At 38.8% G+C, this 26,516-nt stretch overlaps 1 protein-coding gene across 2 annotated transcripts; it reads left to right on the plus strand.

Moving 5' to 3' along the window:
• Positions 1 to 608: 608 nt before the first annotated feature.
• Positions 609 to 25,483, plus strand: LOC141015087 (uncharacterized). 2 transcript variants are annotated; one of them, XM_073488996.1, is made up of 21 exons: positions 609 to 658; positions 1,813 to 1,901; positions 1,992 to 2,045; positions 2,146 to 2,226; positions 2,323 to 2,411; positions 2,489 to 2,525; positions 2,642 to 2,772; positions 2,971 to 5,634; positions 6,336 to 6,409; positions 7,393 to 7,528; positions 7,813 to 7,864; positions 11,730 to 11,824; positions 12,179 to 12,384; positions 12,467 to 12,554; positions 14,247 to 14,324; positions 14,520 to 14,560; positions 15,111 to 15,194; positions 18,163 to 18,220; positions 21,462 to 21,535; positions 22,337 to 22,397; positions 25,229 to 25,483. In XM_073488996.1, exons 2-21 carry the CDS (start codon positions 1,828 to 1,830, stop codon positions 25,321 to 25,323), a joined length of 4,272 nt encoding a protein of 1,423 aa, XP_073345097.1. In that variant the 5' UTR covers positions 609 to 658; positions 1,813 to 1,827; the 3' UTR covers positions 25,324 to 25,483. The 2 variants fall into 2 exon arrangements, with proteins under 2 accessions (XP_073345097.1, XP_073345098.1); XM_073488997.1 differs by having other exon boundaries at positions 12,182 to 12,384.
• Positions 25,484 to 26,516: the final 1,033 nt, after the last annotated feature.

Below are 26,516 nucleotides of genomic sequence, written 5' to 3' on the forward strand. Positions count from 1 at the left end.
TCTTGAGCATATAACACACTACTACCATACACACACTATTCTGTTAATATCCTTCTCTAAATCTGATGTTATTACTTGCCACCCATTTCCACTTACAGTTGTGTAGTCTCTACAATTTGGACACAGCAAACCTTGTAATCACTGTATAAACTTATATTCCCCTGGTTGGTAATAAATATTAAACAAACAGAATTTAATGGGCCCTTTTAACCTGAAAACATTAAAAAATGTTGACTTTTCAGCTGACATTTCTGCACTATACACAAGCTAAAATCCACAGGCTAATAAAACTGTGGTTGCCTATGAAACATACATTCAATTTAAAATAACTTGCTAAATGACAAAACACCTGTACTGTTTTAAAATATACTTTACACTCTACTCTAATTTACTCTTGATCTTTATTTTCTTGTATTTTCTGCCCATCTTACATTTAAACGTATTGTTACTTCAGTGCAAAACTCAATAACCAAAACAATAAACAGAAATGAAGTATATTTGGTCCAAATGTGCAGACTGTGTACAGACCCCGGCCTGTAGGGGGCGCTGTGACATTAGATCCAAACCGCCGTTAAACAACAACAGAAGAAGACGATATTGCGGGAAAACTGAAGCGGATGGTGCCTGTGTTGATGCCTCCCAACTGGAAGAAAACAAGGTAAATTAAGGTGGAAATATTTCCTTTTTACAATTACCGAATGGAATTGAAGGAACTTTTATTCACTCTGTAGCTTACGTGTCGTTAAATCGACGTATTTGTGTCGATTGTCTGAATCTCAGAAGGAGTCAGAAAGTCAGGGGGTGCCATGTTAGTTAGCTGTGTAACCTCCCACAACAAATCCTAGCAGCTAGCTAGCAAACAAGCTCGATATTTAACAAACTAACACCAAACACGAACACTGAACTGTGTTTTACGACTTTACAATATACTTTGCCAATATTGCCACTGACTGTTAATTCTGTCTTGATATTGCATATATGTTTCATCACGTGTTTACTGTTTGTGAGTTTACTGTTATTGTATTTCCAGTGACTGTCAGAAGACACAGCTGATGTTATAACGTTATCCACAGATACGCTTATATGCTGCTGTCCAGTTAAATGGGCACTTTGTAGTTTTGGGATCAGAATTTTAATATTTTTCAATATTAATGAGATAATTATACAAACTCAGAAATATTATTTTTTTCCATAACTGAATAAACAAGCTGTTCTGAGAGGAAAATAAGGTCCCCACAACACTGTTGGAAGCTAGAAAGGTGGCAGTGTCCTCCAAATATAAAAAAAGTAAAACAGTGTGAAAGTGTGTTGTCCTTTCAAGCTTAGTTCGTTTGTGAGTTTGTTTATTTAGTTGTTTAAGCATAAATAAAATGAGGCTCTTTCTCTTCTGATTTAAATTTCAGCCCCAAAACTACATAGTGCACCTTTAATGCCTGTAACATTAGAGTCCTGTGTGTGATAACTGAAGTGTAACTTTGTAATTTTCAGCTGCCATTTAATTTTAGAAATTTTGGAGAAATCTGACCGAGTAAATATTTTGTTTTGTCAGCTTAGACACAACACAGGTATCGAAAAAAGACTAAGTAAAGATGCAGTTAGCATTTTAACTTTGGATGAAAAACAGTTTACCTCTCCATCAGCCAATTAAGTTTTATTACCTATAAGCTAGATAGCATCCAAAACCCAGTTTCCCCAGTAACACATGTAGTAACACTGTATTTATACTGTATAGGTTTGTCTAATATTGGCAGTTAGTCTTGAAAACATGTGTTGTTTACAGCCTCGGTGTGTTCTTTGATTTTTCATTTGCAGCTTTTAAAAATCACCATGAAAACCCCAATAGCCACAGATGTTAAAAAGGGGATTTCAGTCCTTTGGGAGACTCTACAGTGTCCAATATGGTAGGTGTTAGTTAAATAAGCAAAATCTACTAAAAGTTTTTAAAAAACTGCCGTGCTCTGTACTTACTACATAATTTCTTTCACCTGTAGCTTGGATTTAATGGAGACACCTGTATCTACTAAGTGTGACCATCAGTTTTGCAAGTAAGTAACATTTAATAACTCCTCATTTAGTTAAATAAATAGATATTTTAATATCTTTTTACGGGGAAAAAACAATATGTGTGTTTTCCTTTTTCAACAGATTTTGTATGATGAAACTTTTGGAAAACACCAAACAAAACAGGGCTAACTGTCCTGTGTGTAAAGCCAAGATAACCAAAAGGTAGGACAAAATCAATGATAAGACAGTGATCAACGTACAGTTATACAGTTGTCACTCCATTAACATTACACATGTGTATTACTTGTACTTATACAGGAGCTTACAGGAGAGTCCTGGGTTTCAGAGACTTGTTGGAGGACTGCAGGACATGATACAGGCATATGAACATGACACTGGGACAAACTGTAAGACTACATCATGGACTTTTTAAATGGCTTTGTAAAATGTACTGTATCTAATAACATTACCTTTATGTTTTCAGTCTTAACTGGACTGGCACAGCAAAAACGACAATCAGAGTAAGACATTTGAGCATTAACAAATAACTTTTCTGTTATTAAAAAATAACCCAAATGCTAATTTACTCTCAGTATTAGCTCATCTTTTATTTTCACCTGTCCTTTTCTGTATTAAGAGTTTTAGATGCGGAAGCTACTAAACATTGTGATGAGATGTCATCTGGAGATAAACCTTTCACTGACCATGACAACGTGGAAGATGTTGACGATGATGATCTTCCGAAGTCTTGTTCCTCGACTGTAGCAGGTAAAATCTTAAGGCCTTGTATGGTGTCTGTTTTCACCTCTAATTAATTGTCAGATTTGCTTTTGTTTAAGAAGTTTGTAGAAGTTTGCAGTGATAGATGGCACAAGAGGTAATAGCCGATGGTACACATTATGCATTTCAAAGGTGTCTTGTCTCCCAAAAGGTTAATTATTTCTCATTTGCCCGTTCCTTTTTTAGCCCAGAATGGATTTGCAAGACTTATGGGGCTTGAAGACACAAGTCCTTTGACGACAGAAAATGAAGGCCTGGACAGTGGCCTCGGGGAGGCTCCACCAACATCTGACAAGAAAATGCCCAGCTCTACAGATAATTTTAAACCACTGGAAACAGAAATGTCAGATATTGTGGAAAAGGCTACATCAACACGCAAAACTAGAAGCAAAATGAGAGTTTCCAAATTGGATGAATCCTCCCTTCATCCATTATTAATTCCAGACGAGACCGAGCACCACCCTTTAAGAGTGTCCTCAAGGAAGAAACGGAAAAAGGATTTGGAGCCTGACAAGATTCTTGACCAAAAACAGAAGAAAAGTCTAGAGAAAGTTGCTGAGTGGCTCATGAAAGTTCCAACTGAAGGAAGTCTCGAGTTGGAGAAACACGACGAAGACACAGAAGACTCTGACAGCTGTTCTTCTGATTCAACAATAGATGTCAGGCAAAACAATAGCATTGTGTATCCTAGAAGGGAGGATCGCGCTAAAGCCCTTGAAGAGCAGGTGTTTGGAGCCGTCTACAAACGAGAGCGAAGAAAGAACAGGAGCGTCTCTCCTGTTGATGTTTTTGTCAAACCAGTAAAAACTAAAGCAAGAACAACAACACCGGATTTTAGCATGAAAACAAGCTCTGAAGATAAAAGTGACAGCGATGTAGAGGAAGAGCAACAAATGACAGAAGAAGTAAAGGACACCAGCAGTGACATTTTGAAAGAAGCAGAACAGATGGAGGTCATGGGGGAAAATGATGTCGACAAATATGAGGAAGACTTGACCAACTTGCCAGAAAGTGACAAAAATAATGACAAAGAGGAGGTTCCCTGTCCTGTGTCTGATATTGGACAGCCAGAAAGAAAGTCAATGCAAAGGATGCGAAACACTCAGCAACAGGTTGACAGTGATCTTCTGGAGCAAACTAAGGCAAAGTCAGAAAGCACTGAACAAAAGAAAATTGACAAAAGGAAAGGTAAAAACACAAGGTCGGAAAAAGGCAAGCCTGCGAGAGTGACAAAACCCCTTGTTCTGGTTGAAGTTCAAAATGGAGAAACCAGTCCTAAGACCCGACCAAGGTCAGAAGAGGTTCAAGTTCATATTGAGAATTACCCTAGCAGCGAAGACCAAGATATAAATGTCAAAAGGAGCACCAGGAGAAGTAGACGACTTCAGATCTTCACTGAGGAAGTCCAGGAAGGTCACAAGAAAGCAAACTTGAAAACCAGCGTACCCAAAAAAGTCAGCAAGGTTGCAAAGCAATCTGAGGGCACTAAGGGTCGAACACTGGTTAATACGGCATCACCAAAGGATGAAAACGTGCCAAAGGTGCCAGAAAGAAATGGATGTATTTATGATGAAGATTTAGGAGGAATAGAAAACATGGAGTCTAGTGAGAGAACATCTTATTTGGGACCAAAAGAAAATGCAAAAGAGTCCATTGCTGAAGTGCCAAATCCTGACACTTTGTCTGAAGCGAGTCCTGCGTCTTATGTCCCTGTGGTCCCGAGCTCTATAAGCCCAGCTGAAGCAGCTGCAGTAGATCCAACACCTGAAAGTGACAATCCAAACGATATCCAGTTGGAGACTTCAGCTTGCGAGACTAAATGTGCTGGAATAGAAAATGAGGAGGATAAGAACGACAGTGAGCTGGACACTGAGCAACTGCTCAGGAGCTTCAAAGCCACTAAAAGGAAATCCTTCCATCTTGGCGGCCCAAATGTGAAAAGAAGCCGTAGTTCAGACCAAGAAAACTTTCAGCGTACTGAATCAGAGGAGAACAAGCAAGTTGAATTGGGAAAAAATCAGATGCACACAAAGATGTCTGAAATCACTAACAAAGAGGCATTAAGAGACCATGAAAACTTGTCTGGCAGTGATTTCATCTCCCCTTCTATCTCACCCATACTGAGAAGAAAAACAGATCAAGTTGTCGTAGAGGCTTCGATCCCCGAAAGCAGTTGTTCAGGTCAGGACAACACTGGTGGTAACGGTGTCTCCAGGAGAAGCATTAGTAGTCCCCTTACTCCTAATAAAGCGTCAAAACGTGAAATAGAAAGCCCTTACCTTTCTGTTGTGCCTCAAGTGGTAGATTCTGGGCTCCATTTCACGGCTGTTGAACACGAGGAGCTAAATGAACCGAAACGGCTTTATTGTCCAATGAGCGAGGAGGAACGAGAGAGCATTACAGCGGCCAATGCCAGCGTGAAGCATTCAGTCAACAATACTGAACAAATTTTGAACACGGAATCCTCTTTAACTCCTGATGGTCTTGGAATACCAGTCATACAGATTGTTGATGAAGCAAAGTCATCCAGCCATGGTAGCGGAGAGCTCAGCGCCCAATCCTCCATCAAGACCATGCCCAGGAAGAGGACGAGGGCGCAGAGGCTTGAGTCTTCATCAGATTCGTCAGCTTGCAGCGGAGAGGACTTACCAACTCTGACTGAAATTTTCGGCACATCAGCTCCTCCTGCTGCAATGGCCCAGGATAAGGGAAAGTCAAATGAAGCGCACAGATGTAAGGGTCTTGGAGCTGGTGGAGGAGCGCAGTTGAGTCGCCCACCAGCATGTCCCAGCCCTGACTTTGTTAATTCCAGCCAAGCGTCTGTGGACTTGTTCGGCACACCAGATGAATGTAAGTTGATTCTCAGTTATGGAAATAAACAACTAACAATTATTTTTATTATTGATTCGTCTGTTGATCATTTTCGTGATTAATTGTTTGTTCCGTGAATGTCAGAAAATTGATAAAAATGTTGATTATTGTTTCCTAACGCCTGAGGTGATGTCCTCAAATGTCTTGTTTTGTTCACAACCCAAAGAAAATCATTGTACTGTGTTAGAAGACATAAAATATTTACATTTTAGGAGCTGAAATCTTGACACCTTGAGGAATTTCTTCAAAAATAGCACAAATGTCCACCTGGACTCAAGGATTAACTGAATCCACTGACACTGATTTTGGTGTGGAAAGGTCACTGTGACCTTAAAAAAACACTAATTCTGGGCCATTACTCGACTATTCATATGATAATTATGACCATTACTGCTCATTATTCAATGCTATAACTCAGGAACAGCAACTTGATTGGTGCATGGAGGCATACAACTGCAAGGCGGTAATGATTAATCAATTTTTGAAATAGTTGGCTATTAATTTAATGGCTGACGACTATTCATTTTTAGGTTTGCAGCCTGCTGAGATTAAGCAAAACAACAAGTCTTTTGTTAGTAATGTTGCATAGATGTGCTCACTCTCTTGTTTCCAGCTGTTAAGATTTGGGTGTCTGTGTGAGGAAAAAAATGCATTTTTCTTTGATTATTTCGTCTCTGTAGGTGATGTCGCAGTAAATGACCCAGGCATTTCTTTGGAATCGTCACAATTTTCTAGTGAAGTCCTTGTTACCCAGGTAAAGATCACTATGTTTGCAAGTACTTGTTGTTTATACACACCTGGATAAATACTCCCTCTCTTTTAGAAAATAACATCTAATCCAGTGCATCAACATCCTGAAGTTCTTGACAGAGTGATATAGATTTTCCATTAATTCGAACACAGAAATATTTATTTCTGTCTATTTACTTCAGCATCACCTGGCTGCATTGTACTCCCAGTGATGCACTGTCACATTACGCCCCAGAGAGGGCAGCCAACACACTCTCCCAAACCAAACTGTCAGCTCCTAGATGACAGACTACCTCGCTCGGTAAAAAATGTCCCCCTCAGCAGCTTTCTAAATTGCATTTCATTTACGTTAGAGGAAATGCCGCCTAGGAGATGATTCTTGTTTTCTACCTCATCCATCTTCCAGCGCACTCACTTTTATCTGTCGACTGTATTTGACTGCCGAGTTCAAGTTTCACACCCTGGGGTTTAGAAAGGGGCCTGGGATTACACACATCTGAGGTTTGGTGTTATTGTGCTGCCTAGTTTGTGGGTCTGTATACATAATCAATGCTCTTGCGCAGATAAAAGGATGACATTTAAAGTACTAGTCCAGTGAAGCATTGAAACACACAGCTAAACCAATTGACTCTCTTCTTCCAAATCAGCACCAGTTGAAAAAGCTGCTGTCACTTATTAAATATTATATAATCACATTCTTAGTCAACCATGTAGTCTCCTCACTAAGTGCTGTCTGGCTGAAAAAGTGCCCATTCCCTTCCAATAATGACTATCGTAGTCTGGGTTCCTCCTCACTTATTGACAATTGTTATTGTTTTCATACATCAGTACAGGACACCAAATGTGCAGCTAGTGTCTGTCACTTTATTGTTTTTGCTGCGCAAATGTTGCATTGCATCTTTCCTTTTCCTCTCATCTGCCTAATATTTTGTTAAACACCTGTGTAAATCTAAGATGTTCTACTTAATTTGTTTTATTCTCTTTCAGCAAAAGATAGAGATGCAGAAGGAGCTGGTGAGGTTGGAGAAGTTGATGGCTCTGGTGACAGAGGTGCTCCAGGAAAAAGAGGGGAGTCCAGCAAAAGAAGTCCCCTCAAAAACAAACCAGAGCAGCAAAATCACGGGTGAGCAGACACGATTAGTCGATGAATAGATCTTTATGGGCAAAAATGCCAAAAATCCATTGGTTTCAGCTTCTCTAAAGTGAATATTGCTGATTTTATTATCTGAGTATTTTTGGGCTTTTGGACAAAATAAGCAATTTGCAGACGTGCAGATCAAAGCAAAGATACTCTTTCTACCTTTATCTTCTTTTCTAAGTATCATAAATCACATCTCAGTGACCCCAAACTGAAGTCTTTGTTTTTAGTCAAGCTATTTAGAGCTGGTGATTGTTTTGTATCCTCAGGCCCAGACGCTCACCGACCCCTCCAGTGTGAACAGGACACAGGTTCAGACAGGTAAGTAATCTATGGTAGTGTGGACTTTTATTGGACTTTTAGTACATTTTTCTCTCCCCTGATATGATATAGTGAAAGAAAATATATGAAATAATCATCAAGTTATTACTCATCTTTTCATGGACTGTATATATTGATTTATGGTCATGATTTATTTATTATTATGGCAAAGAAGTCATTTATTACTACTTGAACCACAGTTTTTATTGAGGAAAGAGTTGATGGTCTGTGAATGAATTTTGAGTAGGTGATAAACACTGAAGAACAGTAATTTTTAGCAGGAAAAAAGTGTGAAATAGCACACATTGAAAAAAGACCACTTCAAAAATAAGTAAAAAAAACAAAACAACAAAAATACACAAGGTGTTTCATGTTTGTCATAAGTAAAAACAAAAATCTGCCAATGGAGCAAGTGAAAATAGTCTAAAAACAAGTCTCTATATCTCACTGAAATGTTACTTTCTCAGTGAGTGCGTCTTATATTAAGTGTAATGAGATATTTTTTCTGAAAATCAGACAAATATACTTGTTAAGATTTTGAGTTCTGCAGAGATGCCCCTGTACACATGTGTGCTTTAGCTTAGCTTCAGTGCTTAAACCTCTGTTACGGAAATACCGACTAAACTGTCAGGCGTAATATACAAGCATGGTCAAACCAGGAATATACACAGCCTGTCTAACATGAAAGCTTGTGCCGAAACATTAAGTCACTGTTTGCAGCTTGCAGGAAATAATTAGAGGCGCTGATGATATCACAGATAAATGATTCTCAGGAACTGGTTCTAAGTGGCAACTCTTCATTATTGAAATTGACTTTTCTGTGTATTTATAAATCTGATAATATGGTCTCTGATGGGCATTGGTTTTGTATTCGTGGTAATTGTCAGTGCCCATAAAAAAACATGTAACTAAAGCCATGTCATTAGAAGGCTTAGGCACAGCACTCAAGCAATTCTAGTCACCACAAAATGAATGAAAAATCAATGTGGAGAGCATCAAAACAAACCAGAAGATTTTTTCCCAGATTTAATGGTTGTAGCTGTTCCCCAGCGGACTTATTTAGCAAAATCAGAAACACACAGTGTATCTGAATTTGAGGTAGTTTGAGGTAGCGTGTGCTCATTAGCAAACCACAGCAATAATAAACAGGACATAAAGGCCTAAATTTAGTGCATTGAGCAGCATGAAACTATTTAATTTTCTCTTCCACATGTCACCAAAGCCAGCAACTCTGAGGGGACACCTCCTTTTAAATCACAATGGTACACAACATTGTAGTCGACTGTTAGCCAGCGTCCATCAGCCCAACCCTGTTGTCTTTATGTTATTTGTTTATTTATTATCTGCACTAGCTTTTCCATCTTTTTATACACAGATTTGTAATAATGATTGTCCAAAATGATGGAAAGTTGCATGGTTTTCCCAAAACACGAACTAAAGCAATATAAAGACATTTTGGGAAATATACTTCACTTTCAGAGTGATGAAAAGATTGATAACAATTTCAAATCTGGCCATCATACAGGAACCTACACCCATAAAGATTAAAAAGGGAAGATAACAGCCAGTCTGGCTTGCAGAACTTTTTTTTTTTTAACTAACCCATTATCTGCTGTGAGAATCCTGAAAGTCCAACCTGACTTCAATAACAAAGCTAATGAAATAATATCTGCCTCGGTGCATTGTATTTCTCCCCTCGGAGGCTTGTATACATTTTTAATATATTTTAAATGGAGGTATATTTCAATACAGCCATATTAGGCAGAACAATAACTGGAGCAAATGGCATGTAATTGGTCTCTTTCAGTCTGTAACTGAAGGAGAAAGTTAGCGTGTGTCTCTGTCTCTGTCTTTGTGTTTGTGTGTGTGTTGCTAGTGTGGTTCTCAGAGGGTGATGCATCTCAAGAGGACAGGCGGATAATCTCACTAATGAACCCAGAATCTGCTTATGCTGTGTAGAATAAAAAAGTCATTACCGACTGCATCTTATATGTCATTTAGAGCACTTAGAGGGAAACTTGTGTTGCCACAGTAATTTATCTCCACCGCTTGACTGCTTCCCCCCAACCTCTCGCCTCGCAGGGTTCTAAGTGCCGTCCTCCAGGCAAGAGAGAGGGAGAGATGGAAAAAGACAGTAGATGAAAACACAGAATGCCTTAGCTATACAAGTTCTAAATTAAAAAAGCTCCACAAGCGCACTGGTGAAATGGGGAAAAATGGTTGGCATTGGAATAGATATGACAAGTTTTCAGTAAGCTATTATCGCTTTGGTGAAGGTAATTTAAATGTAGGCTCGCTGCCAGTTGTCAGTATTTCAGGAGTTTTTGAGTGAAGAATTGAGCCCAAAAGGAAACAAAGGAAGAGACCTTCCCAAACTTTATGAGGTATAAAATAGCTTGTAATATACTGATAACAAAGCACATGAGTAATTGGATATTGAACCTCTGTCAATACTGAGGTCTGATGCAACATTTACATCTTCCTACTTTATACAACTTCAAAGCGCAGTCAGAGTAATGAAACAGTGACCATCAAAGTGCCGCGATTCATCTTTAGGAGCATAGAGCAGTGTAATGACCCTAAACATACAGACGAGACAGCCCAGGTTCTTAACGCCACACAGTGTAATATTCTCGATTATCTCAGTCGGTCACAAGGGAAGAAGCAACAAGTGAGTATGGCCGCAGTACAGACCAATCAGAACACCACAGAGCATACTAAGTATCTGCTAATGTTTGTGGATCAATTTAAGTACAATCTTTGCAGGTACTGTCCTTTACTTGAGTGTCCCAATCACATATTATTTAGACTTAACGACATTTTAGAGAGAGAACCGCTTAAAGCAGCATTATGTAACTCATTTACCTTAAACTAACAGCTTCAAAATCATATGATGGTTCAGTGTCTTATAATAGGGTGAATGGTGCCTCTGTCTCAGCCACTCTGCCCCCCATCACCTGTTTCTGCACTATGTAACTTCAGTGAGAGAGTAGGATCACAGAGTTACATACATCTTTACTTCAACATGCAAGTTTTCAATGTTTGTTGTTAGCGCCTACATTACGTCTGACAAATTGTTACAGACCTGGGATTTGTATTTACAACAGTGGTGTTGCACTCAGAAACTGTGGGGGGCGCCAAATCACACAAAATGCCGATTACTACATAACGTTGCTTTATTGTTAACTTGAAATAAAATATAGTAGATTGTCATAAAAATAAACTACCAAACTTTATATAGAATAGTTCAATTAAATTCTAACTCAACTAATGCAAAAATAATATGCTTAAGTTTCAGTAATACAATACAGAATAATAAAACACTGATGGGGTAATTCTCCTGCAAACTGAGTAGTGTTACCTGTCATACTTTGAGTACATTTTGCGCCATTACAATTATGAATGCAGGACTTTTACTTGTAATTGAGTAGTTTACATTGTGATATTGCTACTTTCACCAAAGTAAAAGATCGAAATACTTCATCCCCCACTGTACTGGAGGGAATCAACACTCCAGTCAGTGAAGACAAACCAGTTTGACACCTGATTACCTTACCATTTAGTAACCCTTTTATTTGCTGGGTTCAAGGAATTCTTTTTTTTTTACTGCTGGGAATTATTCTGTGCAATATTTTTTAAGAGAGGAGTGTCCTATTTGTTGGTTAGATGAAACAAATTCACAAATAGGACTTCCATCATCTCCAGCATGAACAAAATACTAAAGACAACAGGGGCACTTCATAGCAATTGTGCACCTGCAAAAAAAATCCCCTGATCTTTCCCAATAATTATAGCGATGTCCTGCAGAACAGCATGTTGTCTCATTACCATCAGTGTTTTTCAAAAGTTATCGTCTGTTTTGCAGGAAAGCTGTTCCAGAAGAGCCCAACATGAAACCATCTGACAGAAATGCGGTCACACAGCCTGGTGCGTCAAAGCACGGCAGCATGGCAGAGATGGGTAAGGCTGCTGGTGCCGAGTTGGAAAGAATGTGACACATGCAGGAAAAACATTTTGAGACATTATTTTTTATAAACATAATCTGGTTATTTCACATTTTTCCAGAAGGATTCTGATATGGGCGCCTATATTGCAACTGTCAACACTGGATAATAGCTCTTTATTGAAGAATTTAAGTGTTTTGTTTTGTGCTTGGAAGCCTGAATGTGCAGTAAATGAAGGTTGAGCTCTGTGTGACGGGTAACCAAAAAATGTCTCTGTTTTCAAAGACATTTGGCTCAGATCAGATTAAGTTCTGTCTAACTGTTGATGACTTTCTCTTCCTTTGTTTGTTTTCTCTTCCTCTCTCTTCAGCAGCACAGCACTCCACACACACGGGGCCAAGTGTAAAAGGCACAGCAGCCTCCAAGACACTTAGTTCAAGTTCAGCAGCCAAGACATTAAAGAGTAATGTTTCACCGTCAGATGGGCAAGAAGACAAAGAAAATAACACTCCTCCGAGAGAGAGAAGTAAAGCAATGATGGTGCTGGTGTCATCTGGATTAGGACCCAATGAACAGGTGCCCATTCAGCCAATTAACGCGTTTATCTTGCGCTTTTCTTTGTAGGATACATTAACCAATCAGATTTTGTCCACCATAGATACTTGTGAAGAAGTTTGCCAAGCGAGTTGGTGCCCGTGTGGTCTCCCAGGTGACGGCAGAGGTCACCCATGTCATAATGCACACAGGTAAGCATGCAGACTCTGATGAGTGTAAGTGTTGAGTTGATCCTGTGGACTTTAATTAATATTTGATACACAGAAGAGCAATTAAACCAGCAATTGAAAAGTCCACTTTGAATCTTTCTAAGCCCTGTTTTTCAAATATTTTCTTCAGCAGGAACATTTGCATTTCCAGAAGTACATTTTCCTTTTCACACGTACTTACAGCTTGTTTTGTGCGTCTTTTTAAAGCGCTCGTCAGAGATAAGCTCTCTCTGTCTCTCTCCTCACCCACTCACTCTCTCCTCCATTCATCCGCTTGTTGCTAATTACCCTCTCTGATAGATTATTTTTAATTTCAGAGCTCGCCGTCTCCAAAGCACCATATTAACTGTCACTGTTTAAAGAAGCCTTTTTTTTACGGCCGCTGTTTCCCAGGTAACGGAAAAATGGGAACGCTGAGCCTCTTCATCTTTTAAGGTGAAAGGTTAGAATAGGGAGCAGGAGGTGTCCCATTCTAACCATTAGCAGAAAATAATAATCATATGAAATGGAGTTATGTCTGAGGGTCGTCAATAACGCGCACTTGACTTTTGCCTGGTATGCAAATCAATGGATAATTTACTTTTTGAAGGAAGAATGACCCCTGACCCTGCTGATCAACCATGATTGTGCCTGTGAAGGTATTCACTGTTCTAGTGTTTGCTACTAAACCTTTTTCTGCACTTTAATAGAATTATTCAGTCATTTTGAGTGGTGAAAATGCTGTTATTCAAAAATCGTTTTCTACAGAGACATTCTTGACATTTTATCGGCTATTCTTTGTATTCATCCGTCTGATAAAATGGTAATTTAAATGTAACTCAGCGTGTTTCTTTTGATCTTTCTTGTCATATCATGAGCATCAATTTTATCATTTGTGGTACATGCAACTTTAAAGCAACTGTTCTAACATTTGGGGAGACACTCACATCATCACAGTAAAGGTTGTTGGTGTAATACAGCATACAGCTCCCCGCCACGGCCACTCCTTTGAATGAAAACTCAAGTCTTTGATAACCTTTACTCACAGAGGTTTTAAGATTGCCCTGACAAAATTTTAAATAAATTGGGTTAAAGCTAGGAGGAGTTCATTAAAGCACAACGCTTGAAAATCACCAACAAGTAGGTGCGATACACGTGTACAAAATTTCAAATGTCTAGGTAAAACTATCTATAGGGGCTTCCCTTTAGGGGGCGCTAGCGAGCCATTTTGCCCTGCTTATTGCCAACAACCATAAAATACGTTTTAATAAGCAGTTACCCCCAAGGATTGCATTGCAGCCATTGTAGCCTAAAGCAATCCACTGGACCAGTTCCACAACTTTTTGTCCCCATTAGTCATTAAGACATAAAAATATGTCAAAAATAGGGCCCAGGTTTAAAAATGCCAGAATTGTCCTCTATCATCTGGATAAACCTGTAAAATTAAAATTTAAGTAGCATAAATGATAACATAGTAAAACAAGTAATTTCTGGGAAGAGTGAGCCGTGGTTATAGCCATACATTGTGTTTTATTTTGCATCACATTAAAGCTTTCAGCATCATCTAATAGCATACAGCTGTTCTTTTCTTACACATGTTCCCTGTTTGCTTCTACATGCCATAGTACCATGTGTTAACGTGCACATCTTACACATCTTTTCACACATCTTCATTCCTTCTTTCTTCTCCGTCAGATGAACAACTGGTGTGTGAGCGCACGCTGAAGTACTTCCTCGGCATCGCAGGCAGAAAGTGGGTTGTGAGCTCCCAGTGTAAGTCCCGACTTACTTAATTGTCAACCTCCGTCACTGACAAGTTCTCACCAATTACTCTAAACACAAAGCAGCATGATGAGGGGGGAATAAAAGGAGTGTTACATAATCCAGTGGCCACCAGAACAGTTTGTTTGTTCTTTTGACAATAAGCTCATAAGTTGTTTTTTTGTTGTTCTTATTTCCTCTCCGCAGGGATTTCAGAGTGCTTCAAACAAAAGAAAGTCTTAGATGAGGTATGCTTGCCCGTGGGCTCTTTGAATTTGCGCGCTGGTGATTTTCTCTTACTTCTCTGGATGTCTCAATGTTGAATTAAGGCTGCATGATGAATATCTCCATGTGGTTCGCTGGGGTACCTCATAAATTATTTGTCATCCATTTGCTTTAACAATCCCCGCATCTGGTTTGATGCAATGCATGTATGATCCTTTGCCAAGTTTTGTTTAATATCCCCATTAATTTCAAACTATTTCTCCATCACCCACACTAGTTTATGAGTATATCTTATGCATCACATAGTGTAGGTAGAGATGGACTCCAAACAATTATTAAAATGAACTCTGTCAAACTGAAGAATGTGCAGTAAACTCTTTAGAGCCATTTGACCCTTGAAATAAATCAAATAATGGTAGCTGTCTGTCAGCAGTCCTTTTATCAGATGAGAGTGAACAATTGCTTCACTTAATTAAAAGCTAATAGCGACAGGAACGGCTTTATACCATTGGGATTGAGGTTAATGCACTTAATACACATATACTGGAGTCATTTTGCGTTGTTTTCCAACAGAGTCTCTTTGAGGTAAGAGGTGACGTGGTGAATGGATCCAGCCACCAGGGCCCCATGAGAGCTCGGACCACTGAAGACAATGATGTGAGTCTCTTTCACGCTGAATAGGATAGTTGTTCACATTTATTTGATCTAAATGAACTTCTCTTACCGGTAGCTATAATGTTTTATCTGCTATCTGTGTTTTTCCTGTTGCAAGTTAGTGATATACCTTGAAGGTTGAATTTTAGCTACAAGATTTTACCTTACAAGCCCGTGAAAAATTTGCTAGATACTTTTTTATTAATTATAAATATAGCCAAGTGAAATAAATTGTTGTTTTTTCAAGTATATATCTATAATTTTGAATATCCATGGGTAAGTTGTCAAAAAAATTAAGTTTAAGTTCAGAAAAATATCATCCTTAAGCACTGTTTTTATAACTTTAAACAAAAAGCATCACTCAATAATTTATTCAGTCAAGTGAAGTACTGAACCGATCAGCAAACACTAACATGACGATGTGGTTCACAGCTTCTCCGAAATACAAGAAATAGTTTCTGAATCTTTGTAGCTATTCATTTCATTTTATTTTATTTTCAAATGCATAAAACTTGTTTGTCAGGGACCTTGTACAAACCAACTTCATGTGTTATTTTTCTAGATTTATCTGCTTGGTCTTACCATCTGCAGTGCTTCCCAACTCAATCAGACACAGAAAGAGTTCATGGCTGCGTCTGAGCGGTAACCTTAATAAGCTCAGAAAATAAATTGTGGGATGGCATTGCTAGGCAAGGCTAGCCATGGACTCTGATAGGAGAGATGGCTGTGACATTGAAAAAACATCAGCAGCATTTGTTAAAATCACATCAGGAAAGCTACAATTGAAAAATACTAAAACTTTTATAACAAGATACAGATCACCTCAACTGTTGGCCGATGATGTGCTGGATTTGTAAAACACAGAACTTAAAAGTTCCTTTTAACTTTTCTTTCCTGTATTAGATGGGACATAAGAGGCAGCAGATATTGGGAGATTAACATCAAAGATCTTTGGCGAGAAGCAAACCGGGGTCAATGCAGTTACATAGTTTCCGTCTTAGAAAACGGCACCACCAGTACGCCCCTCTTAAACAGTCATCTGACAGTTGGTGGAGCACACTGAAAGCAGTGCTGTCAGTCAGAAACAGAGCAGAACATGCAGTGTCTAGTGAAGAGATCCCACTCTGTCTCACAGTATAAATGCATTCAAGCTGCTCACTCTCATCTCCTGAGATGGGTCTGATTTCTTTGAAATGTAATGAGTTACTGAATACAAATTACATGACAATTTCTGTATTTAGTGACGTAATTCATTGTGTGACCAAAAAATGTAATCTAAAAAATGGACGTAGCAACAAAAAATTAAATCCAAAATGTAATAATTGACATATATTACAGACATAGTGAAACATTTAATTAAGTAATCCCTGCCAATGTAACAACAAACTAATTACACACTTTTTCAAATGTTATCTGGGCTGATTATAGTTATTTTTTGTAATCTCCTTACATAATCCCGATAACATTAAATCAGTTATTACCCAACCCTTTTCATTCTTCCTTTGGCCCACAAAGGCTTTTATCAGAACATCAGTCCAATCGAACAGCTTATTAAAACCAATGTCAACACCTGATACACAGTCAACACCAGACATCTGTGTTCCTAAATAAATGAAAGATTTAAACCCGTTTGTAAAGCAGCCAACACAAAAACCTTTCAGGAGAAAGAAGGAAAGAAAAACACAAATCACCACATTAACTGTTTCTATTATTGGCAATTATCGCCATCCGTTTTGTTAGTGAAAGCACAATGTCCGACCGAAAAGAATAGTCTGAGTCTGTAAAAAAAAAAAATCAAAGTTTTCCAACAACAATGTGAAGAAAATCAAATACATTTTTGCAACAACAAACAGCACTTGAACCTGTTTCTTCCTATTGCAGCAGCCTCTTAGCCGAGGCCCTGTTGTAAAAAGCTAATTGTAATTTTCCCCTTGGTGTAAGGCCAGCAGGACCGGCTCTGTTGCCAGTGAGGGGGAAAATTAGAAACGGCTCGATGTCATGTTGGCCGTATCGCTGCCTTTGAAGAACCTCCGCTAATTGAATTAGCTAGTAATTTCAGGCTTATTTAAGAGGCTTCAACACATCGCCGGCACTTTGATGGAGCCAGACAGATTGTCCTGTTCATACTCGCTTTCTGTCACCTGCACCGCTGTGACAAACACACTAACAGATGAAACGAAGTGCCAAGACTCGCAGTCTGTCACCAGAATGTTGATGCCCAGGAGGTCAGTCAGTGTATATGTGTGTGTGTGTGTGTAGGGTTTGCACGTTATCACATCACACACTTTAATACCTCCTGAAGGACATTAGGTGTTGTCTAAATTAAAAATCTGTAACAGAAACACTTTTTCATCTCACCAAGCACCTCTGGCTAATGATCATTATGGACGGACAGGGAGGAGTGAGAAATTAGTATTTCTCTCTCCAGCAGCTCGGACATTTATCTTCCCAACACTACCATCCAATCCACACACAGTATATGGGACCTCTGATGTGAGTTTCCATAGTTCAAGGAAACAATTTTACATTCCCATTTCAAGCAAGCTTATTGACTCAGAGTGCAATAAAACAATGTGTCCCTGGCGTCGGGCACGTCGTTTTTCTTTGTGTGCTTAAAGCATGGTATTACCTCGGTGAAGGTGGCTCTCTTTGCTTTTTTTCGCTTCGACTCATCTCTGAATTACAGTATTACAGCGAGAGCAAAAAATGAGCCAGGTAGGTTTTTTTTCACACAGTAAGTGAGGAATGCCTGTTATAAAGTGCGAGATGTGCTCGGTGAAATGTTTCAGCCTCACCAGTGTAACCTTTCAGACAGAGGAGTTCAGATTGATACTCAGCTAATACAGTATTATTGAACACTGTCCAAAAGTTAAATTCACTGATTAAATTAATTTGCTCGACTGTAGAGAATGTGCAGACATCTCTCAGTAGATTATTTTATCTTCGCTTTTTCTCTATCTTTTCTCTTCAGCTGCTCATGAAGGGCTACAAGATCTGCTTCCAAGGAACTTTTACAGACATGACTACAGGTAAATCACATCAGCAGCATGACATGTGCAAGTAGAACTCATGAAAAATCGTTTTCTTTGTACTACGAAACCAAGTAACATGCAAAGTGGTTCAGGGAACTACTGAGAAGTGGAACTAATAGTTAAGGTATGACAGTGTTTTGTCAGCATCTCTACCTGTATTCTCTCTCTTTAGCACTATCCAGGACAGTCCACCCAATACTGAAGCTTCGAGGGTGATGTCATTAATATCTGAGAGTTAAATGGAAGGAAATTGAAAATGAAATCAAAAAGAAATTGTTTGACATTTGGCAAAATCTGCTTATTTGCTTTCTTGTTGCGAGTCATCTCGCACTGGTCATCTCACACTGATGCAGAGTGGAGTCTAGCCGTCATCGTGAGGTTGCCAGGCAACCAGTGGAAAATCCAGGAAGTCAGTGTGCCAAGAAATCAAAGTTCAAAGTTCAAAGTCGACTTTATTGTCAAAAACTGCAATATGTACAAGACATACAGAGAATTGAAATTGTGTTTCCCTCTATCCAGACAATATAAGTGAATATGTAAAAAAAAAAAAGCAGAAATAAGAAATATAAGAATATAAAATAAAATAGAAATATAGATCTAAAAATAAAAATAAAAATAAATTATGTACAAAATATGTACACTTCAAGTACATAAAGTAAAACTGTAACTTGACGTTTTTATATTTTCAAGAGGTCCCAAAAGACAGATTGTGTAACCCTTTTAGGCAGAGCAAGGCTAGCTTTTGTACAGACAGATCCTCTGTCTAACTGCAAAAAAGCTAAAGATTTTGAACTTTTCCTTTAAAAAGTTGTGACCAAAATATGTGCTTCATGAGACATTTAGAGCTTGATTCGGTTTCTATCACTCTCCCTCTTCACCTTCTTTGCCTCCTCCATCAGCGGGCATCACCTTTGCCTGTGGAAAGCAACCGGGGAGAACATCGCCTCTTCCTGTTTTGGTTGTGCAACAGACGCGCTTCCTTTCTGTAATGGAGTAATTCAGCCTTCATTTTTCCAGGAGAAATCCAGCCCATGTTGCAGACCAAAGAGTATAGTGAAAGCAAGGCTGATGGGGAACCAATCTATCCATCTTATTCCTGACCCCATGATACCTTGCGGGAATTATGGGTGCACTTAGCAAACACTTCTAAAGTCCTCAAAGTCCTGCCGGTATGTTAGTTTTTATGATACTTTTTTTATGATGTGACTTAAGGCTAGTTCCGCCTATCACCAGAAGCATCACCCATAATAATTTCCACAGTAACCATCCCAGAAAATTTGCAGATAAGTGAATGGTGTCATTTTTCTACAGCCATTATGCTGTGCAGCCACTATTTACTTCACAATGAGAAGAATCAGAAAATCCTAGTCCACTTTGCAAATGCATTGCAATACCTGTACATTACTCCCTTGTGCACTGAAGTCACCATGTAGTAAAGATATTGATCTCACACACTGTGCTCATCTTTACATTCTTAGCAGAGAGCTTATATGCAGTGAGTTGAGTCAATTAAATTAGTTGTTTTTTGCCCCTCTGTTTCAATTGTCTGCCAGCACGTGGCATATGCTATTTGTTGAGCTCTGCAAATGGCAACACCGAGATGTCTAGGGAGGTGTGTGAAATGCAGACTTTTGACAAGGTGATGAGTAACTTGCAACTTTCAATATTTCTTTTTCTTTTAGTTAAAAGAAAATTGCCGTCTAGTTCTTCTGAAGTTTCACTGTCGGAAAGAAAACATAATATAAAGTTTGCAATGAGAAACTAGCCAAGACCGCTCATTAGGCTTCGATATAGTCAGATATAAAGAATCTGTCGTCCACTTTGTATCTGTAATTACTTACATTTTCTGTCTACCAGAAGCTCAGTCCAGCTTGTTTTTTTGTTTGTCTGTGAAACACAGCACTCAAACACCACAGGAATTGCACCACCTCAGTAATGGCATGATTACGGACAGATTTTTACACTTTCATTTGCACATGCTCCCAAAGAAAAGGCTGCAAAAAAAGCCCCCTAAGTTGTTATTTCACTGGAAATGTTGCTTTTTTCCAGCTGCCATCATGCTGTTTGCACTGTTCTGTCCTCTCAGTCAAAAATGACTTTTCTCAACCCCACTTATTCGGTTTTATTGATGTCAGTGTCCTGCTGGACTCTGATAGACACCCGCCTTGCTTTAAAGAGAGAACAATAACAATAAAAAGGTGAAGTTAAAGTAGCTCACGCAGGTTTTGACTGACACAGTTGGAAACCCGTGCTGTTTTTTAACCCCTGTCATTTCAGCACCGGAGAACAATGACAAGTGGCTCCAGAGTGTGGGTGGATTGAACACGGACTGAAGAGATGTGTGATATTTTTGGTGTGGTGTTGTCATATTGCACAGCAGTTGCTATGGCGTCAGTTTGCTGCCTGAATGAAAAAAAGGGCTGAAGTGCTTTTCTTGCTGTCAGCCTATAGAAATGGAGCAAATATGGCTTTAATGGTTTAATGACCTCCAAGATCAAGTCCGAGAGGAGTCTGGCTGCCATTCTTACAACATACCTTTTTGCTTTACCCTTTCCAACATGAATGAACTGACAGATAGATCATGGGTGAAGGTCTCAGGGGTCATATTGCTCAAAAACCCACAAGGCAGCATTCTTTGGTTTCCTTCTTCCTGGGGCTCTTAAAGTGCTCCTGCAGCATCCTCCCGCTGTCTGCTGGATCGATGGAGCTTTGCTAATGGGTCGACATCTGCTAGCTAGCGTGAGGAGTTTTAAAGACTTTCTTGTACGTGGCACAAACATGAGGATGCAGTCTGTTTTCTTCAGCCCGACCATCCATTATTTAATTGCTCACGTTTGTGTATGTTAAACGATGAGGTTGTCTACAGCAAACACGGCACGTTGTTTTCCTGACGTATCATGTTTAAGGCAACAAGCAGTGGAAGCTGTTGATTCAGATTTTCTGAAGGTGAGTTTGGTGTCTGATATGAAATGTAAAAATATGAACAGTTGAATGTGTGCTGACTGATTGAGTGAGATGCACGTATTGATCGGAGTGGAGACTTAAGTATTGACCTGTTTTCCATCCCTACGATCAAAGGAAGTCTGAGCTTGAAATGAGTCTGCTCAGTATCCCCCCGGGGTCAAAGGAGTGAAGGTAGAGAGAATTACATTAGGTGTGACCGAGGAGACTTTATCAAACATTTTTCCAAAAAACAGTCAACACTCACAGCCAACTTTTCTGTGTGTGTTTATTTTAGATGAAATGGAGTGGATGGTGGAGCTCTGCGGAGCAGCTGTAGTCAAAGATCCTCTTCTGCTCGACAGTAAACAGGTAAGAGTGTCCTGACTCTCCCACTTGAAAAAATAATTGAAAAAAAGGGGCAGTTATTGTGTCGTGATGTATCCACATTAGTCAGAGTCGTTTTTAAAATGCTGTCATACAGGGATAATTGTTTTAAAATCAGATCAGTGATGTTTGAGAGTGTGCAGGTGAGGGATTAACAAAATAGGATTTTTTTTTTTTATTTATTTATTTTTTTTTACTGATTATGGTTTTGTTTTGTTGTGTCACCCCACTCTCCCACACAACATGCTAAACTAAGATAGTGAACATTGCGAACATTATGCCTCCTCCAAACATTGTTAGCACTGTTTGTTTGAGCATTTAACTCAAAGTACATTCCCTTTTTATAATATCTTTTAGTTTTAATGATTGTGATTCACATCAGATTTCTGTGACTCAAGAGCAAAATAGTTAAACTGTTACCTGCTGGGATTATGCGGCAGTCAGTAAAGTGCCTGGCTCCCCACTGATCAGTTCTTTGACTCACAGGCTCACTTTACAGCCCCCATAACAGTCGATGCCTGTCATTTGTCTCCTGGGTTTAATTTTATTTTTGAAAATGGTATATGAATGCAGTGTTTAACAAATGTCACATTTCAACCACAGCTTACTCAACCATCCTAAAGCCATCAAGTTTGCAATGTTAATAATTGATATAATTGATAATCTGACAGACAGGGGTGAAAATATAATTTCTTTCCAGTTTGGCTGTCCATAAGTATATATAAGCTACTTGTTGCTAATTTTGTAATTATAATTGGGCATAATTTATATGTTTTTGTTGCACAGAAGTCTCATCAGCTGGTCATTGTTCAGCCTGGATCAGAGTCGTCATCGTCCACGTACAGCAGTGAGTCTTATTTGAAAATAAATACAATTTTCACCTGTTACTTTATAACACGTTCTGTCCTGTAGTTACTCTAATTCAATCTCTCCCGCATTCACACACACACACACAAAGTGATTACACAATTGCTACTTGGCTTCCCCTGTGGGATCAGGTCTGGCACAAGCATAGGCATGTGGAGTCAAACAGGAATTGTGTGTGAAGTCATTTAATTTGTTACATAACAGGTAAACCAAATAACAGTTTATAGTATCAGTGACTGAAATATTGTTTAAAGTCAAATTTCCATCTGAACACGCTGCAGTGAACGGATGCACAAGCGTACACATCCCTGCTGGTGCGCCTGACCGTGCACCTACCTGCCCATTAGTACCTGGACTTGAATGCGTTCGCACCTGTGGGAGGACCTATCGGACAGTGACAGCGCGGTGAAATGGCAGCCGCTGCCACTGAAATGAGACAGGTTCCCAACAAGAGTGAGGGGAGTGACTCGCTGGGAAAGCGAGTGTGAAAGAAGTTAAGCAGCAGAGAAATGGCCAAGAGAAAATGTCAGATTGGAGCGAATGGGGAAATGTCAAAACAAGTTGGCCACAGAAGAGAGAAGCTGCCATTGTGAGAGGAGAGCTGACAGTTAGAAACAGAGAGAGAGCAAGTGACTCTGAGCACCCCCTTTCCCTCGCTCTCCTGGCATCCTAATTTGCACCACTACATATTTAATGCAGCTTTTCCTCTTCCTCGTCCTCTGGCACTTATAGCCCAGGTAATCGAGTAGCCCATCACCCTCCTTTTTCTTTATCCTCTACTATTGCACCATTGATTGAAATCACACACATCTCTCACTTTATCTCAGCCATCCCTCTGATGTAATGGAAAGTGTGAGTGTAAGCGCACGCTCTCCAGATTGTGTGTTACAAGACTGATATTCTGGACATGTCAGTTCAGGTTATTACTTAAAGGAACATGCTGCTTATTTTACAAAATGTGCCTGATCTGTGATGAAAAGCAAAGTTTAAGACCGGTATTTTTTGCACATTTGCAGATACAGGATACATTTATTATTAGTATTATACTGTTTGTAGAATTAGATTCTAGTTGTGGCTGCGTAGGATTGTTTCCGACTCGTGTGATCCGAATAATTCTAATAACTCCAGAGTGCTGTAAAGTTCAAGTCATAATTTATTGTTTTTATCTAACAAAATAGTCTGCTGCAATCCATATTTGTTGGTGTTTAACCTTTCAAAAACAACATTGTCACTGCATTCAAGAAAAAAAAGCAGCAATCTGACAGCGCCATAAATTACATTTTTATATAACCACAAACACAGGATAAGAAAAGTGTGAGACACAAAAGTAATGCAGCATTAATGAGCTGATGAATAATAAATTACAAAAGGAAAGACTAATTTAAGGTAGAAAAGTGAGAATTTCTTTAAAACTTTTGGGAATTAAAGCCAAGTTCTTGATAATATGTAGGTAGGAATTTAATATCTGTGCACAATGATGTTTCAGAGAACACTGGTCGTGCCTTGTGTTATAATAATTAATTTTACAACATCACAGGGTAAAAGGGGAAAGAACATATACATTCAAACCAGGGCCAATGTTTGCCTGCCATAAGGTTTGATTTGGCCCACCAGATGTTTCTAGCAGAATAAAAACAGAAATTAATGAAAAGAAAATGATAATATGAGTTACTGTTTATGCTGTTTTTTGTTTTTGTTTTGTTTTTGTTTTGTTTTTACCTTTAGGCCTATGTAGGTTCCCAAATTAATATATTTCTTCATAATCTGAGCATGGCAGGCAGAGTGAAACTTTAGGGCTTTTAGATTAATTATCTTATAATTAGAGGAACTTGGGGTCCTAGTAACACGGAAACCCCTGACAGTGAAAACATTTTTAAAAAAAAAGTTAATTAAGGAACTTCGAAAGATTTTCCCGGCAAAACCTTTGTTTCACCTGTTCCGGAGTCATAAACACAGGATCAGGATGTGGATCAGACTTAGAACAGGTATCACCCTTTTTTCTTTTTCTTTTTCTTTTTTTTTCTCACTTGCCTCTATGGGCTTCAATACAATACAATGAATGCTTGCTTTTGGTCCACCATTAAGTTTCAGTTTTTAAACTTGTGTGATGAATCTTAATCATTCTCAGTTCTCTTTCAACCACTGAGTATCAGAGAACTGAAAAAAACTGAGGTCAAAGGTTAAGGTCACTGTGATCTTGTGAGGACAATATTTCAAGAAAACATTGAGGGATTTTTGTCAGATGTAGCACAAACCTACACTTCACCTCGAGGGTGAACTGATTAGATTTTGGAGGTCAAAGGTCACTGCTACCTTCCATATTTTGAGGTTGCAGTGACCTTGAACCATGATTTAGCTTCTTAGGAGCTTTACCTTCTTTTAAGTGTTGTCTTTTGAAGTGGCTATACATTTGTCTTTTACCAAAAAATGTGTTTAATAGGTTTTGTTAAGCATGTGAACTACTTTCACTGGTTGCAAATGTATGCTTTCATTGCCCCATCTGTGATTGGATAGCCTAATTGGCTACAAAAATGCACATTAAAGGTTTAGTTATTAATTCAAATTGTACTCAGCACTCAATTATGATGTAGATTACGTGGTGTAATGCATACTTAATCAAAGTAATTTGAGTAGATTTAGATTTTGTAATTAGTAACTTCCACCTCTGCTTATACTGATATAGTTTAAAACTGTAAACAGACAACTTCCCATTTGTTGCTTGTTAAGGGCCTCAGCTGTCCTTAGCGTACTTGCATGTGATTTTGTAATTTGTGGACTACCTTTAAAAGCCCTTTATTATCTCCTCCACAGGTCTCTCTAGACGAGCTACAGTGCTGACGCGTGGTTGGCTGTTAGACACCGTGGCAACCTACACACTCCAAAACTACAACAAGTACACAACATGAGCTGAAGAACTGCATCATCTCCTCACGACCCGTTTTACAACCTCTTCTTTTTAAATGTCCAATATTGTTATTAAACTTTCATCCATCTGTTGTTGATAACCTGACAGCTCTTTGTATTGAGTGTGCGTGACATGATGTACATAAAGTTTAATCAACAGAAGGTGCTTGAATGAGTTGTTTATGTTATTGCCCATATCTTAAATGTTAGTTGACCAATTTTGCAGTTTTGAGTGTCTAATACTTTCAAATACAACACCTTATACAGTCAAACATGGATGAAATTGTATAATTTAATGAAATGAAATGAAATGAAATGGCCTTGGGGCCAAGGAAAATATGTAGAACCGCCCACACACGGATCACATTGAACACCAATACATATTTTTAAATTTAGGTCAAGAGCAAACATCTCCGTGAAGAACTGGAGTACAGAGTATTTAAGCCTCTAATCATCTAAATTATGCAGAAATGGTTAGATAACTTTCCAACTCACCAGGAAGCTAATTGTCGACATGATTATTCTTTAAAAGGAAATAAAAGAAACTCCTTCGTGGTTGAGGATATATATTGGAGGTAAACTGCCTTTAACACCAAGCTAAGGAAATGTTTGACCCTCTCACCATGCTCAACATCATCCTTGGGGTTTCACAAATAACTATTTACAGTATTTAGTGCAAAACGTCTTTTGTCAGGTCGAATGTATTTTAATAAGCTCTTGTCACCCCTGTTTTCTTGATGCTCCCACTCTTGTTTCATGTTTCTGCGACTGTTGTTTCGCAAATCCCTGGTGTACGCCAGCTTTCTGATCATGGCGGAAAAGCCTGTAGCGTTCCCTGAACAGGGCATGTACACTACAACATGTTCCTGAATTATTGAGCAGTTCATTGTGAAAATAAAATGAGAGCGAGAGAAGAGATTTACAGGAAGAGGCCACATAAATGACCCCTCTCTGTGTGTACTCAACAAGCTTTCGTGTGACCTTGAGGAGATGAAATATGCATTAGATTAGATTATTAAAATATTGCTGTAGCATTTGTTTGTGCAGTCGTTTGTAAAGAAAAAGATATTTTAGAAAGATACAATCTAAATCTCTTTGATAAAATGGATTGAAATCCCTCTCCATGAATAAAATGTGATGGAGCTGAACTTGGAGCTGCAAATCGAATAATTATTGTCCTTGTCGAGTGTTCGTT

The sequence above is a fragment of the Pagrus major genome, chromosome 20 (assembly GCF_040436345.1).
Source record: "Pagrus major chromosome 20, Pma_NU_1.0".
Classification (NCBI taxonomy): Eukaryota; Metazoa; Chordata; class Actinopteri; order Spariformes; family Sparidae; genus Pagrus; species Pagrus major.

Excerpts from the sequence above, each read along its gene's own strand:
- LOC141015087 (XM_073488996.1), top strand. The coding sequence starts at position 1,828 with ATGAAAACCCCAATAGCCACAGATGTTAAAAAGGGGATTTCAGTCCTT. Across the intron at positions 2,227-2,322 it reads AAAGCCAAGATAACCAAAAG|GAGCTTACAGGAGAGTCCTG; the intron begins GTAGGACAAAAT and ends GTACTTATACAG. Across the intron at positions 18,221-21,461 it reads TTTTACAGACATGACTACAG|ATGAAATGGAGTGGATGGTG; the intron begins GTAAATCACATC and ends TGTTTATTTTAG.